The 17,441-nt window shown below is 35.7% G+C and overlaps 2 protein-coding genes across 2 annotated transcripts in view; both read right to left on the bottom strand.

Annotated features, from left to right (window-relative positions):
- The window catches only part of LOC136171837 (olfactory receptor 4N5), a 40,298-nt gene continuing 22,857 nt past the window's right edge, over positions 1-17,441 (bottom strand). Inside the window, exons 2-3 of the mRNA XM_065940864.1 lie at positions 4,198-4,271; positions 1-938 (exon numbers count right to left, since the gene is read on the bottom strand). Of these exons, the coding sequence (XP_065796936.1) occupies positions 1-927 (927 nt within the window). The 5' untranslated portion in view covers positions 928-938; positions 4,198-4,271. The remainder of the gene's footprint in view (positions 939-4,197; positions 4,272-17,441) is intronic.
- LOC136172336 (olfactory receptor 4L1-like) lies at positions 10,777-11,706 on the bottom strand. Its single transcript, XM_065941599.1, has one exon. The coding sequence runs from the start codon at positions 11,704-11,706 to the stop codon at positions 10,777-10,779; it is 930 nt and encodes a 309-aa protein (XP_065797671.1).

Raw genomic sequence — 17,441 nt, 5'->3', positions numbered from 1 at the left:
TCAGCAAACCATGTGATGACTCAACAACTTCCTCATGGAAGCTTTTACTTCCTGATTGCGAAGGGTATAAATCACAGGGTTCATCAAAGGAAAGATTACAGTGTGAAAGAGAGAAACCACTTTGTCAGCTGGGAAGCCTCTGAAGGGGCGGGTGTAGATGAAGATGGCAGGTCCAAACATGAGAAACACGATGATAATGTGTGTGGAGCATGTGGAAAGAGCCTTGCTCTTCCCTTCAGAGGAGTGCCCCTTTACATGGCAGAGGATGACTGCATAGGAGGCCAGAAGCCCCAGAAAGCACAGGAGGGTGAGCAGGCCACTGTTGGAGACCATCAGGAGCTCCACCACAAAGGTGTCAGTGCAGGCCAGCTTGATGACCTGCGGCACATCACAGAAGAAGTTGTCCAGTCGGTTTGGACCACAGAAGGGCAAGTGGATAATAAGAGCTACTTGAACAATAGAATGAGTAAATCCCCCAAGCCATAGAGCCAACAGCAAGGCATAGCAGGCTCTAGGGTTCATGACAGTAGAATAGTGTAAAGGACGACAGATGGCGATGTAGCGGTCAAAGGCCATCACGACAAGAAGGAACATCTCCCCTGCCCCAAGAAAGTGCAAGAAAAAGAGCTGAGTGATGCAGCCTCTATAGGAGATCACCTTCTTCTCGGAGAGAAAGTCCACCAGCATCCTGGGAGCCACAATGAAGGAGTAGGATGCATCCAGGAAGGCCAGGTTGCCCAGGAAGAAGTAGAGGGGGGCCGTGAGACCAGGGTCTGACCTGATGGTGAGGATGATGAGGAAATTTCCAGGGAGGATGATGAGGTAGAAAATTAAGACTAGTGTGAAGACCAGAAGTTGAACATCTTGAGATTGGGTCAGACCAAGTAGGATGAATTCTGTCACCTCAGTGCTGTTCTCCCTCTCCATCAGTCCTCAGTCTGTGGAATAACAAAAAGCAGAATACCATCTGTTATAACCACCTTTTCATCTATCCCCTTGCTCTTCTCCAAATAAAAATAATATTTTCCACATCCAGCACTTTGCCAGCTGAATGCAGCTTATGCATCATAGCTCTCCTGTGTTTGCAGTTAAGCTTTTTATCTTTCATTTTCCTGACTCTCCAAGACACTGATCTTACGGCCACAGTTACATTCCTATTTAAGCGTGTGTTTCTGTGTAATTGTGTTCCTAAGCTGTTTTGCTTGAAGTGTACTAGAAAATTCCTGATTAAAGAAAAAACTAGTCATTGTTAAGGTTGTCAGGTTGTTGGTCTTGTTGTCAGTGGTGCACTGTCTCTAAAGCTTGCATTCGTTGCTGAGTTTTGGTCCCCTTCTTCATCTCCACAGAGCAAAGATATTTTGCAGATGCTTCTTTCCTCCAGTTCCTGTAGAATTCCCAGTTCCTGACTTGCAGCTATGTGCCTTGTTTTCAGAATTTGTGCCTTATTAGTTCCATCACAGTGTTTTGCTTTGATGCCCTTGTGCAACCTTACTCCGTTTAGTCACCTGGATCTCAGCAACTACACTGTATTATTATATCTAACTTAGAAGGATTCCCCTAGTTGGGGCATCCCAGGTGACTCAGTGGGAAAGAATTCACCTGCCAATGCAGGAAATACTGGAGATGCAAGTTTGATCCCTGGATCACAAAGATCCCCTGGAGGAGATAATGGCAACCCACTCCAGCATTCTTGCCTGGATAATTCCATGGACAGAGGAGCTACAATCCACGGGGTCACAAAGAGTCAGACATGACTGAGCAACTTAGCACACATTCCCCTACTTACACCTCTGACTGGTCCCCAATCCTGCATGTATTCCACACCCTGTTCTTAAATCCTAATTAATACTAGTCCAGTCTCACTTGCTCACCATATATATCCACAGTCTACTTTTCCCTCAGATCTCAGGATGATAGCCAAATGCTATTCCCACAAATATTTTCTTGTAATGTAAAGCTTATGCAAATATAAAAATATTTTGACTATCTCAACTAATAAAATCAAAGCGAGATCTGGAAATGACCATATAGAACATGTAGTCTAATATATCATTTAACAGATGAGAAAAAATAGAGCAGTTTCAGTTAAGATTTTAAATTTGCAATGACTTGTCTTTTTTATTCTAATTAGTAAGTGATAGGGGAGAAAAGGTATGTGTTCCTCAGTTTAAACAGATTGTGTGTGTGTGCTCAGTTGTGTCTGATTCTTTGCAATCCCATGGACAATAGCCAACCAGGCTCCTCTGTCCATGGGACTTTCCAGGTGATAAAGTTACTAATTAGGGCCCCATCAACTTGTATGATTTTATTTAGGCGCTTAAATAATTACTATTTGTTTATGTAAATACTTTGTCCTTGTGGGCTATAATCTGATCTAAAGAAGAATTCTGTTCATGACATCCAGAATTAAGGTTTAGTCTATATAGTGGTCTCCAAAATGGAATATGCTCATCTCAATGGATAAACAAGATAATCCATTAGGGTACATAAAAACAGTGGAACTTCTCCATATATTATTATAAATCATGCTTGAATTTTTAAAAGTATTTGTGATTGCTTTCTAAGTTTTACATTACTATAACTGTAGAAACATTCTATAAATAAATATTCATATATGTGATATCTGTGCGTATTTGTTGAGATGAATGATGTGAAAGAAGAAAGGTTGTTGATTATAACAACATATTATAATGTGACATAAAGCAATATTTCCCTTGATTTTTAATTGCACACAATGTTGATTTTCAAAAATGCTATGCATATAGTGGAATGCAATTTAGTAATAAAAAGGAATTGAGTACTGATATATATTAAAACATGGATATAGCTCAAAACCATTATGCTATATAAAAGGAACCAGTCATAAAGGACCACATGTTGTATAATTCACTTTATGCAAAATGTCCAGACAAGGCAAATCTGTAGATATAGAAAGTAGAAGAGTCGTTGCCAAGGAATAGGAGTGGGATTGGAGTGACTGTTAATGAGTGTGAGATTTCTTGGGGAGTGACGAAAATGTTCTAAAATTATGTCATGTTGATGCTCACATAGCTCATTAAATACACTAAGCACTGAATAATACAGTCTAAATGGTAAATTTTATGATATGTTTTTTATATCTCACTAAACATTATTTGCACTGTGCTCAATCGCTCTAGTTGTGTCTGACTCTTTGTGTCCCCATGGACTGTAGCCTGCAGGGCTCTTCTGTCCCTGGGATTTTCCCAGCAAGAATACTGGAGTGGGTTGCCATTTCCTTCTAAAAATCTCTTTAACTACTATTTAATATGGCAGAGAAGAGTAGAGAGGAAAAAATTTCTAATTGAAATTTGACATGATTATCACTAGCATCCCTAGAAAGAGGAAGAGAGAAAAGGATAGAGTAAAGGAAGATCGGCCTTAACAAGACTGTACAGGGGGCTCATGGGAAATTCAGAAAACCCACCAGTATTTTAGGCACACTTATTAGGAAGCATCAGAACATGTGTCCTGTGTGATTAGTGACATTTGTAAGGAGCAGCCAAATGTGACAAAGAAGCTGTTTATAACTCATGGCTGGACTTCCCTCAGCTCAATCGGTAAAGAATCCGCCTGCAAATGCAGGAGACCTGGGTTTGATTCCTGGGTTGGGAAGATCCCCTGGGGAAGGAAATGGCAACCCACTCCCATATTCTTGCATGGAGAATCCTATGGACAGAGGAGCCTGGCAGGCTACAGTCTGTGGGGTCGCAAGAATCGGATACAACTAAGGGACTAAACCAACCAAAACATAACTCATGGGCACATATTTGTGCATAAAAATATATATTCACACATTGTGAGTCTAAGAAAATTGAAATAGAAAAAAAAATATCTTTGGTGACCTTCAAATTATTTAGGAGCTTCTTTCTTTCTTTTATCCACTTAAACACTGATTTGTCTCCACATTCATTCCTCATTCTGCCTGTGGAAACCTGCTCTCAGGAAAGTAAGTCAACAGCTCCCTCTATCTGTTCTTAAGTTTTATGCATTTCAGGTGCTCAAGGTTATTTCTTTGGGTTAATAGTTCCAGTTATTTCTTTGGGTTAATAGTTCCACTCTACCTTTGCTTTTATTTTCTATTACCCACCTCTACCCCCTATTTGTTATTAACAAATGAAAATCTATACCACTTAATATTTTAAATTCACTACTCTTCTCCCATTCTCATGTACATACCTTCTATTCCTGTGATCCTCAAATTGTGTTCTTCACAGAGATAAAGGACAGATGTGCCTAGAATGACTATTTCTCTGTTAAAAAAAAAAAAAAAAAAAAGAATTCTGAAAAAAAAAAAAAGCCCCAAACAATGGATCTTAGAGGGACAAGCTTTTGTCCTAATCCTATAAAGCAAACAAGTACTGTCAGTGTAGGCTAAAATAGAGATCTGAATGCTCTCATCATCTCTAATATTCCTTGTTGTTTCAACTGGTACAAAAACACATCTGGCACTGAAGATGCATGGGTAGAGATGTCTATCTCTTTTCCCTCTTTCTCAGAGTGCAGACCTGCAACATCCATCCACAAGCAATACTGATCATGCCTAAGTTTCCAGCTGCTATCAGATCAGCTCCCCTCTGGGGACCTGATTACCATCCTGGCATCTCACTCTTTAATCTTGCCTCATTTATTTCCTGTTGTTTTTTTATGATTCCCCATTCTCTTCCTGTTAATTATACCTTAATACATTCATTTTCTCAATTATTCTTTTCATATTTTCTTTAGCTTCTTTTATTTTCAATTTTATTCTTTTATTTTTTCTTGCAATTTCTCTTCCTTGTTATACCTCTTGCTTTCCCTTCCTCCTTGCTTCCTTTCTTATCATTCTCTTTCTTTTCCCTCTTTTTGCCCAAATTCTTTGTGTTAAATCTTTTTCACCTTCTTCTCTATATGAATTTTATTTCATCATGTTCCATGCCTGTCTTTCCATTAATTCTAAGATAATAGATTGTTTTTCTCATTCCATGGTAGAGGGAGCATGATAGGTGCTTCCTAAGTGTTCACTTAGAATGAATTTTCTACAGACTGAAAATTCTTAACTTGGTCTTCTGTGCTAGGCCTTTTCTCCTGAATACTATCCTCTGAAATTTACTCAGTCTCAATATCACATTAGTTATTCAATCACACATTCTCTCACATGTTTTGTCTGTTTTTAACTCATTCTGATAGATATGAAATGACTTTGTGCTCTAAAATTTATCTCCTTGATACCACCCTTGCCAAGATGAAAGTTCAAATATGACAATGTGTTTTCTAATAATGTATTGATTTCTATATTTTATTACAATATATTGTTGTTATTACTACAAGCTTTAAAAAATGTGGATCAGGCAGAAGAATAAATATTTAATTGATAGTAGAGTTGAGGATTATGTAAAATTTTATTCAATTGCACAAATCTTCACCCATACAGTATCTTATAAATTAAATGGAATAGTTATTATAGATCATGGAAATTTGTATTTTCCTTTAAGACTCCAAGATTTTATATAGTATCATGAATATTATTTGAAGATATTCTATTTAATAAAAGTGACTATTTCTATAGTTTGGTAACTGTATAACCTTGGGTAAGTCATTTAGTGCTTTAAAATCTTTTTTTAATCTAAAAAGGAGAAATAATATATCCCATCTTTCTGTTCCATGGTGTCAAATGAGACTATCAGTAACCAATTCACATCTACTTAGACTAAACTAAAACATCCAGTAATTAGACAAATTCTGGTAAAAAATGATAAAGTGGACACTATGTCAGTAGATCTTTGGTTATCGTCCTGGAGTTCATTCCATCAAAGATGATGATGGCTTCAATCTGAATCATTTCAGGGTAGAAGATCGTGGATGTTCAAGAAAGTGCCCATGTAAAGTTTTCTTAAATATTTCAGCTAGGGTTTGTGAATCAAGTCTTTCTTGTTTTAAGATCCCTAACTTGGAGCCTTACGTTTGTGTATGTTAGGACCGGATGCAAGAGAAAATACTCATGCCCACTGAGTGTGGGATCCAAGAAATGTGCAAACTTGTGACGTCAGTGTAGTTTCTGGGACTCTTAGGACTCTGATTCTTCCTTCCTTTATATCTGATTTAGCGTGAGGAAAAATCATTTGTATGATATCCCAACTTAAATTCAGATGATTAATCTTCTAAAGCTACTGGCATTTATACTTTTTTATAATAGAGGAAATAAAGATTTTATTTTCTTTAAAGTAACACTAACACCAGGAGGATGTGGCAGAAGGTGCATTTGAGGGGCAGGGTAGAAAGTGCTGCTGGAATGTAGATCTCACCTTTCCTCTGTTCCTGCAACATTATCCTATTATCATGCATTTTCAGGCAGCAAATGTCCGACAGCTAGTGTGAATTGTTTTCTATTTTCTTCTTCCTTTCAATTTCTTTCAAATACAAAGGCTGAGCAAAAATTTCACCTCAGCAGGTGTTCAGTGTTACTCTCAAACAAATGGCTATTATCTTCCTCCTGATGAAAAGGAGATTAACTGATCATTCCAGAATTTTTCCTTAAATATATATTCTCATGGTGAAACACGATGAATTCTGAATCTGTTCGACAATTTATAATACAATAAGCAGTGTTTGGAGTATTATAGCTACTTTAAGCCTGCAGAGTACTTCCAGTGGGAATATTAGAATGTCATTTAGAATTAGAAAAAGGAAAAGATGAGAATATTTTAAGGATTAACTGTTCAAAAAATGTACCAGCTAGGGCCACACAGGTCTTGTTAGGATTTAGAATTTGACATTTTATCAGTGGCAGTGATAATGGAATGGCACATATGTTTATTAAGCATAATGAAAGTAGAAAGTCTAGGGAGATTATTTTAGATCTTATTATACAATTCATACAAGTGATGAAAATGCATGGTTGTTTAATAAGAAGTTAAATAGTGAAAATAAGTCAATGGTAAATATGTTACTACCTGCATTTCTTTGTATAGAAGAGCTAGACAGAGAATACATTATGCTCAAAATGTTTTTCAGGAATAATTCTCCTTAAATAAGAGAACTTCATGATGTCTTGTAGAATAGTCTCTCTAGGGATATGCTGTATCAAATAAAAGAATTATTCTACTGTGATTTTTATGTTTATAGTTATTTACTTTTTTGAATGTGTGTTCAGCTGTAGCAAAATGAAGGCTTTTTAGTTTCTAAATTAATGTTATATGGAAGAAAAATGCTTAATTGTAAAATATTTATTTAGCTTTTTGTTTAAGAAGTGAAATAAATCCATCACATTAAAATTAAAATAACAAACATCTTTTACAAAAGGAATACAATATATGATCAAATGTACTTTCATTCAAATTTACATCCAATTCAACCAGAGATGCAGTAGGAGATAAAAAGTTGGAGAAAGAGGTAAAGAGATGAAAATAATGCTATTTATTTTTTCTTATTATAATCTGTGCTGCAAATAAATAACTTTGAATATATGTCATTTTGCTTGGGCAAAATTAATATAACAATATAAATTCCCAGAAAGACAGACTGAAACGTAATTGGAAAAGACAGGAGGAAAGAGGGAAAAAATGGAAAGACACAGTGGAAAAAATAGGAGAAAAGATGTAGAGACAAAGAAACCATGCCCACAGAGATGCCTGTGCCACAAAGGCATGTATGCAGACACAAAAAAAGGAGGAGAGAGAGGACAAAGGGAGAGGAAGGAGTGTCCAAGAGAGATGAAATATCTCTGGAAATGCAGTGTCTTGTGTTGTGGTTTTTGGTTTTTGTTTTTATTGTTTTTTTATATAATTACAGATTTCTCAGGGATCTCAGTTTTCAGTAGTGATTGATAAGATAGATTCTAGTTCTTTGAGAAGCCTCTGAGAAATTGAGGTGTTAGGTGCATGGATCAATTCTTTCCCTCCCAGGGAGAAATTGAAAGTTGAGGTTTTTAATCACCAAGTAATATTCTATAATATGGATATAGCACATTTTGTTCTATCCATTTATCAGTTGATGAACACTTGGGGATGTTTTAACTTTTTTATTATTATGATTAAGGCTGTTGTAATCATTCATCTACAGTTTGTTGTGTGCATATGTGTTTTCATTTATGTTGCATTGATATTTGAAGTAAAATTGCTAGGTCATACGTTAACTCTATACTTAACATTTTGAAAAACTGACAGAATTTTCTTTAAAAGTGTTGCACCATTTTATGTTTCACCAGCTATGTATTAGGGTTCCAATTGTTCTACATCCTTGTTGACCTTTGGAATTGTCTGTCTATTGGATTATAGCCATCCCAGTGTGTGTGAAGTGGTTTCTTATTGTGAATTTGACTTGGGTTTCCTCTTGATACTAATCATGTTCAGCATCTTTTTACATACTTATTGGCCATTTGTATATTTTTTATGGAAACATTTATTTAGATTATTTGCCCATTTTTAATTGAGTTGTCTTTTGATTCTAGAATTTTCTAAATTCTTGTATTCTGGATACACATCCCTAATCAGATACATGATTTATAATCGGCTTCTACCATTCTGTGTATTGTCTTTTCCCTTTCTCCAGATTCTCAACTATGCTGAACTTTTTGTTTGCTTGTCTTGGGTTTTTTTAATTGTGAAAGTGTGAAAGTCTCTCAGTCATGTCCAGTTCTTTTGCGATCCCATGGACTGTCATCCAGTCATGCTCTTCTGTCCATGGCATTCTTCAGGCAAGAATATTGTAGCCCAGCAGGCTCCTCTTTCCAGGCAAGAATATTGGAACAGGTAGCCACTCCTTTCTCCAGGGGATCTTCCCAACCTCAGGATCGAACCTGGGTCTCCTGCACTGCAGGCAGATTCTTTAGTGTCTGAGCCACCACAGAAGCATCTTTTATTGCGAGTTCTCTTTAAAATCTTTCTACAAGAGTGAGTATAGCCTGTCTGAAAATTAAAAGGAAACCTTAACTAAAATTGGATTTGGGAAGGCCTGTAAAGGGAGCTCTCATGGCCTACCATCTATCCTCAATTACCCCAAACAGGAAGTAATCAGGCACTAGCCTCAATGGGAATAGATGTATATAGTTCTCCCAAAAAGGAAGGGCAATTGCTCTACTTTCCCAGCAGGAGGAAAGAATACCTTCTTGTCCAGCAACAAGTTCAAGTCAAAGGAAAATGCCTAAGCTCAGACTTCACCTGAACTTTTACTTTCTTTCAATTAACTTTCTTCTTTTTATGACTTCCTTTTTATGACTTCCTTTCCTTATCCCACTCTGCTTACTATCAAAGCTTCATGTATATCTCACTCATAGTATCTTTCTGGCAGATGAGCTTTTCTACCTGACATGAATTATTTAATAAGCTAATTAGATCTGCAAATTTACTCAGTTGAATTTTGTATTTTAACAGGTGTTTCAAACCACAGTTTTTTCAGGAACTCTTGTGTTTTCTTCTACCAAATACCCAAGCCTATCACTTTGAAGTTGCAACTTAAAGGAAAATTCTCACCTACAAAGAATTTGATGACAAGCCAAACCCTTACTAGGGAAGCACTTATTTTCATCTCCACTAAGAATCAAGTTTGAGAGACATTTTTTTTTTTTCCCCTTGCTGTCTGCTTCTGCTGGGCAGGCTTTCTTCTGATCTTCTCTCTTTTTTTTTTCCCCCAGACTCTGAGCTCTCATTCAAGTGAAGTCTGAGCCATCCCTGTTCAGGCTCAAAGTCTAGTCCACAGGGCTCTCCCAAATTCAGTTTTACTAGCAGGCTCTAGGCAGTGGTATTCTATAGATGTTCTCAAAGTAGGCAGTGGTTCCATGCTGGTGTGTTTTCCTGGAATGCCATTCAAAGTTCAAGCTAGAGTTCAGGTGTGATTTTTTTATAAATTTCTTTTTTAAATCACTAATTTAAAAAATATTTTAAATGATTTTGACAATTCTATATGTTTTGCCAACTGAGGGACTGAAGAGCTCTAGCGAGTTATGCTGATAGACACAAAAATCTTACATAATATTTTATCAAATGACGTATAATTCCATCTACCACTGAATGTATATTTACCTTGCAATTAGTTCGGATTCCTTTAATATCAGGTGTGCTATATTGTAGGACTGTGATATTTTTGCTTATTATGTAGAAATAGAGTTGCATATAATTCTTATGACAAATATTCTTAAATTGTGATATATAATATAAAATCAGTGTACTTCTGTTTTTTAATTGACATTTGAAAGTCAACTCTTCACACTTATGAGCATGTGGTTTCAAGGCTGCTCTTTGTAGTTCTATTGAAATTGTCCTTCCATTATTTCTTTTTCCTTTCTGGTATTTTATATTCACTCTGTCACCTTATATTAACTATACTATCAAATTTATTTATTTTTATTCTTTATCTCAATGGTTCAAGAGGTTGGAATTAAATTTTTGCCTTTGCTGTTAGCATTCTTTTAATCATGATTTATTCAAGGTACCACATTTATGGTAGTATAAGTTAGTGATAATCATTAGCAATCTATATTAAAATAATCTCTAATAGTACCACTACATATTTTTAAATTTATCTCTTCACTAATAAATAAATATTGACTGTATCATAAAGTATTTAATGACATTATGTGTCTATTTTGCTGCAGATAACTATCATTATGTGTTAAAATAGCATTAAATGTGAATTTAAAGCATTTTATCATTAATTTTTTCTGCACCAGTTATGATTCTAAAATAAAAAAATAAAAGCATGTATTACATATAATGTATTCAAATTATGTTAGCCTTATATTTGAAAGCTGGATTACTTATACAATTCTAAAATCTAAAAATTCTATGTGGAGCTAACATTTTGGAACTGTAACTTTCTCATGGCTACTTGCATTTTCTGATTTCTCAAGGTGTAAATAACAGGATTCAATAAGGGTGTGATAACAGTGTAAAATACAGCAAGGACTTTATTGCTGGCAAAACTCTTGAAAGGCCAGGCATAGATGAAGATACATGGCCCAAAGAACAGACTGACCACAGTGATGTGGGCAGACAGTGTGGACAGGGCTTTGGAGAGGCCTCCAGATGATCTTCGTTGCACGGTGGCCAGGATGACAGTGTAGGAGACAAGCAGGAGTAGGAAACAAATAAGTGACCACAGTCCACTGTCAGCAATGACAAATAATTCCAGGGTGTACGTTTCCACACACGCAAGCTTAATCACAAGGGGAAGGTCACAAAATATATTGTCTATGATGCGGGGGCCACAGAAAGGCAGGTTTACCATTAATACCATCTGACTCATGGTGTGTATAAAACCGATTGTCCATGAAAGTATAACAAACCCATTCAGCACCCTGTGGTTCATGATTTTCCTGTAGTGCAGGGGTTTACATACGGCCACATATCTGTCAAAAGCCATGGCTACCAGAAGAGTCGCCTCAGCACCTCCAAACAGGTGCATAAAGAACATCTGAGCCATGCACCCCCATATAGAGATGGTCTTGTGTGCAGTGAGCAAGTCTCTGATCATCTTGGGTGTGGTGACCATGGAGAGACACATGTCCAAAAAGGAGAGGTTTCCGAGGAGGAAGTACATGGGAGAATGAAGGGTGGAACTGCAAGTCACTGTGACCATAATGAGAGTGTTTCCCAGCACAGTAGCCCCATAGATCAAGGAGAATGTCACGAAGAAGACAATCTGAAGTTCCCATCCTGCAGAAAATCCTTGTAAAATAAACTCAGTCACTACAGATCCATTTTTCAGATCCATTTGCTCAACTCAAGAAAAGTTCCAGAAGTTCTTTCTTATCTCAGATATTTTCAAGAAATGATTAGTGCCTACAAATTAGAGAAAATAAAATGAAAAAAAAAAATAATGTTGTTCCTATAGGTTAGCCTCTAGAAGTATACAGAGTAGATACTAAAATGTTGACTGTGGACCTGGGGAGTACACAGAGGACAGCATGACACTAAGCCTTCCATGAAGAGTTGTGCTACACGAATAACATGTAAATGAGCAGTAATATTGCTATTGACACTTTTGTGACAGTAAACGCAATAATTACATGCATTATGGAGAAATGACAAGGCTTGCTAACTATTAAAATGAAACCAGCTATAATTTGGGAACCATTGCCTTTGTCATATGGATTTATTTTTTTTACTTCCAGAACTATATTTTCTTCTTTTTTAAAACTAAACATAAAGAAAAGTTTCTTTTGTAAATGTTCCTGTTAATGAAAAAGGGACTATATTTTTCACATAGTTCCTATGCTACATAGAATTTTGCAACCCATGATACAACTAACGACAGAAAAACCTAAATATGAAATTAATTCAATTAAGCAAAAATTGATTAAAAAGACTTCTTTTGGCCTTTTACTTTATTTCAGAGGGGAAGATGACATTCATTTAAGTTGATGACTTTCCCAGTGTTTGTGTCTCTTATTCTTCTTCCCGAGCAAGTCTTCTCAAAATATTTATTTCTGCACTTAATAGACCTGTCCTTCTATTATGAATACAAAGGCAATATAAATGAAAGGAAAGAAATTATTATATAGCTTAGACAAAAAAATGTATTGGTAAAGAAACTTTTATTCCTCTTGAATAATTAATTGCCAATTTCATTTTATTGCTTTCACTCAATTTATGATCCACTTTGGAGAAAATTGAAGGTAGAAAAGTAATCATTAGCACTAGGATAGCACTTTCTAATCATTTTTTTCCTCCATATCTTATTTAGTAAATGAAAAATCAAGATCTATGTAATTAAGTAAATCTCCCCAAGTCCTGCGGAGAAGGCAATGGCAACCCACTCCAGTACTCTTGCCTAGAAAATCCCATGGACGGAGTAACCTGGTAGGCTGCAGTCCATGGCGTCGCAAAGAGTCGGACATGACTGAGCGACTTCCTTTCACTTTTCACTTTCATGCACTGGAGAAGGAAATGGCAACCCACTCCAGTGTTCTTGCCTGGAGAATCCCAGGGACGGGGGAGCCTGGTTGGCTGCCGTCTATGAGGTCGCACAGAGTAGGACACGACTGAAGCGAGTTAGCAGCAGCAGCAGCCCCAAGTCCTAAAGGCAAGACCACTCCCAAGAATGTGTAGTGAGTATTAGATGAGATAGTGTATGTATAAGCGCCTGGCTTGTCACAGAATGAGCACCCAGAAGGCATATATTGAGTCAGTTATTCATGTAAATGCAAGATTAAAGTTTGAGAATAATTTATATAAATCCCTATTGCTGCTGCTGCTAAGTCACTTCAGTCGTGTCCGACTCTTAGCAACCCCATGGCCTGCAGTCTACCAGGCTCCTCCATCCATGGGATTTTCCAGGCAAAAGTACTGGAGTGGGGTGCTATTGCCTTCTCCGAAATCCCTATTAGAAAAGTAATAAACCAAGGCTTGTTTTATTAAGTTATCAGATATGAATATTTCCGCTCTTACTCATGTGTATACAATACACATTACTTAATGTAACAAGTAAATATTTTCTTTCCCTTTTATTATAGACATTTTAAGAAAACAAACAATTTCAGTATTGATGGATTTCATATTTTTTAAAACCTATGCACACTTATCCTAGACAAACCTCAAAAACTAAGTGAAAGAGACCTAACACAAAAGACTACATGCTATATAACTTCATTTATATGAAACATTGAAAAACAAAAATCCATAAAGATAGAAATTATATCAGTAGTCCCTTTGAGTTGGGATGTGAGTGCCAATGGGCTTTGCTGATGATAATGATTTAAAATTAGATTGTGGTGATAGGTACACAAATATGTGAGTACAATAATAATCATTGAAATGTGTACTTAAAAAGGGTAAATATATAGTATGTGAATTATATTCAATAAACTGTAAACCATTATATATATTTTAACTTTTATTCTTGTTAAAATTTAGTGTTTGTAAGTTATAGTTTTCTAGTACTATAGAGCTGCTTGTACTCAAATATATTTCATTGTGAGATAATTAATGACCTACTGCAGTCTAATCGAATCTAATTATAAATGTATTAATACCCCCTATTTGAATTTATAGTTTTGGCTACCTTTAGTATTTGGAAACTTGCTCTTCTCTGTTCTTGTTAAACAGTTTCCTTTATACGTTTCCTACTGTTTTGAATATTTGCAATTTGTTTCGGGGAGTATTCAAAATTTCCTTCATTCTCTTGAATATGAGGGGTTTCCCTGGTGGCTTAGACAGTAAAAAAATCTGCCTGCAATGCAGGAGACCCAGGTTCCATCCCTCAGTCAAGATGAGCCCCTGGAGAAGGAAATGGCAACCCACTCCAGTATTCTTGCCTGGAGAATCCCATGGACAGAGAAGCCTGACCTGTTACAGTAGTACATAGGTTTGCAGAGAGCTGGACACTACTGAAGTGACTTCGCACTTTAATACGAACATCCTGTAAGGACTTCTCACTCTTTCAGATTTATTTAAAATCTCATTGTATTAATGGTAGGTTTTATACAGAGATTTTCTAAATATCTAGTTTGTGTCTACCTAATTCTACCTTGCCAACTCCTGTTTAAACTGTCATTATATATGCATATTTACATATTCTGCCGACACTTGAAGCATGATTCCTATTCTGCTCCATGAGTTTCTAGGTTTTCCATTATTTTCAAAGATAGTATGAATTATCTGGATACTCAGGATTTACTTTTCTTAATTTTAGTCATGATTCCTAAACACATCATCTATTGCCATATTTTACTTTGCAATATCATTTTGAGAATATATACCTTTTAAATTTTCATGAAAATTGTTGATGATAGCTCATTGTGAAATAAATATGTGATTTCATATCTTAGAATCCATAGCCTTTTTCTTTCAGCCAGGACAGAATTAATTAAAATACCATTTTCAGTATATTAACCTTCTAATGAATTAGCTCTCTGTAACATTTTCACTTACCTGCTCTAAAGGCACAGTATTAAGAGAAGCATGTTCAAGGGTTTATTCAAAATGAGAAATCTACTTTTCACTCTCTGTGAGTCCCTTCATATGGTTCTGGATACTATTTTAGGCCTGTGTTATAAAGATGTGAACCACCTTGGAGGCAGATTTGTTGGATCTCTGGGACTCCAAATTTCAGTGGGAGTAGTTAAAACACTGAGGCTTCTGCCATAGTGTGACCAGGAAAGATGTTCACACTAAATTTCTGATCCTGGAATATGCTGTCACTCTCCTGTCATTTCCTGAGTATTCAGATTTTGCTTTAGCCTCTTGAATATGAGGGGCTTCCCTGGTGGGAAGTTGAAATGATTAAAATAGGCATGAGAGTGTTGGTTGATTGTGATAGTGTGAGTGTAAACAGCTTTGATTTAACACACACTTCATTTTCCTCACTTCACTCCCAAGAAGTTTTCTTACATTCCTTCTGACAACTCTGCAGTAATTTTTTAGATGAGTAATCAAATAACCTTTCTGTCCATCAAAACCTTAATATAGAAATTGATCTACACATATTATATAAAAGCACATCTTATGTATATGTTTACATATTACAGAAGTAGAAATTTTAAAAGATAAAATTGAAATAAATTATGTTAAATTATTTTAAATTGATATTCATTAATGGTTATCTGCTTTAAGCTAACTAAAATATAGTGGTTTTGTTATTCAGGTATCTTTCTATGAGATTTGAGGGAATATTTATACTTGGCACAAAATAGCTTCATAATCATTTCTGTGTGCTGCTGTGCTGTGTGCTCGGCTGTGTCTGGCTCTGTGACCCCGTGGACTGTACCCTGCCAGGCTTCTCTGTCCATGGAATCTTCCAGGCAAGAATACTGGAGTGGGTTGCCATTTCTTACTCTATGGGATCTCCACGACCTGGGGATCGAACCTGCATCTCTTGCATCTCCTGCATTGGCAGGAGGATCCTTACTACTGTGCCACATAGGAAACCCTTTCATAATCATTATCCTTTTTAAAACAAAAATAATAAATTCTTGTTTTGTAAGGTGTTGCTTTTACTAAATTAATCATATTGATATTTCTGGTATAGTTTGCAACACAGGCTTCAAAGTCTGTTTCGATAACTTGATAACAAGGGATGCCCTGAATAACTTGTGAATTGGTTGACATCTCTGTTCCTTATCTACAAATCTTTATTTAATTCTAGTCAAATTCATCATTTAACCCATGGTTTAATGTAGAGTTTTTGCATAGATATTGCTTTTTTGCAAGAGTCATTGTAGTTGGGAATTTCTCATACACAAATGTTAAAATTTCCCATAGTCTTGCAATGAGCAAAATTCCTTTCCACAAGACTTAATTTATTTTATCACTATATTTGAAAACATTAGAATTGGTTTGTGTGTACTTTCCCATGGTGTTTGCTGATAAGGAATGCATTTTATTTATTGTCATATTGCTCATCTTACCTATTTTTACAGAATAGCAGAAAACACAAGTAATTTCTCAGTGGAATGTGGCTTTGTTCATTTGCTATTAATAAGAAACATTCTAAAACACTTTTTATTACATTAAGTGAAAAATTTAAAGCCTTCCACTGATTATTATATGGCTATTAATATTTCAAAGAAAATTATCAGTAGTTTCATTATGGTATTATTGGAAAATGTGCTTGATATATTTTCAATCTTCTTATGTTTACTGAGACTTATTTTATTGCCTAACTTGATATCTACCCTAGAGAGTATTCTATGTGCTGTTGATAAAGTATATATTCTGTTGATTTTGGACAGAATGCTCGGTAAATATCTGTTAAGTTTTTCTGTTCTAATCTGTTATTAAAGACCAATATTTCTTTACGATTTTCTGTCTAGAAGAATATCCATTGATATAAGTAGTGTGCTAAAGGTCCCTTACCATTATTGTACTGTCCTTTTATGTCTGTTAATATTTGCTGTGTGTATTTAGGAGTTCCTATGCTGAGTGCATAAATACTTACAAGTGCTATTTCTATTTTGAAAAATAAATGATTTTCATTTTTACAAGATGTAATACCAGTCAATCTTGTGTATATCCAGGTTAGCAAATAAGGCATGAGTAGTTGCAAAGAGATTTTAATATTTTGGTAAATTCACAGAGTACTTGATAGTGTAACACAACTTGTAAGTTAAAATTGTATTACATTTAATCATAAATTTCAGATATTAAAAGCAGGAGATAATCAGCAGCTTAGAAAATAACATAAAAGAAACCCAAAAAAGAAAAATTTAAAGGCGAGACAGGGGACATAGGAGAGCTACTTGGTAAGTTTGGTGTCTCAGTGGCATGTTTACTGGATGACTTGAAGGCAGAAATACAAAATAAAAGACAGCCATGAGGTTATTTTCTGATACCTGTTTCTCCTGCACTACACTGCCTTTTCAAAGCTCTGCTCCAGGCATGTCTTCCATGATTCAGGCTTGCTCGTTGTTTCCTAGCATTCCAGAAACTTATTTCTCTTTCTTCTATTTTAGTTCCTAAATGTATGTTATTTTAAACTTAGAAATATTTCATACTCTGCAATTATTTGCT

Source organism: Muntiacus reevesi, chromosome 7 (assembly GCF_963930625.1).
Source record: "Muntiacus reevesi chromosome 7, mMunRee1.1, whole genome shotgun sequence".
NCBI classification, from domain to species: Eukaryota; Metazoa; Chordata; class Mammalia; order Artiodactyla; family Cervidae; genus Muntiacus; species Muntiacus reevesi.
The sequence above is the reverse complement of the archived record's forward strand: the minus strand, read 5'-3'. Positions and strand labels throughout refer to the sequence as shown.

Bases quoted from the DNA above. Each gene is read 5' to 3' on its own strand.
- LOC136172336 (XM_065941599.1), bottom strand. From the start codon at position 11,706: ATGGATCTGAAAAATGGATCTGTAGTGACTGAGTTTATTTTACAAGGA.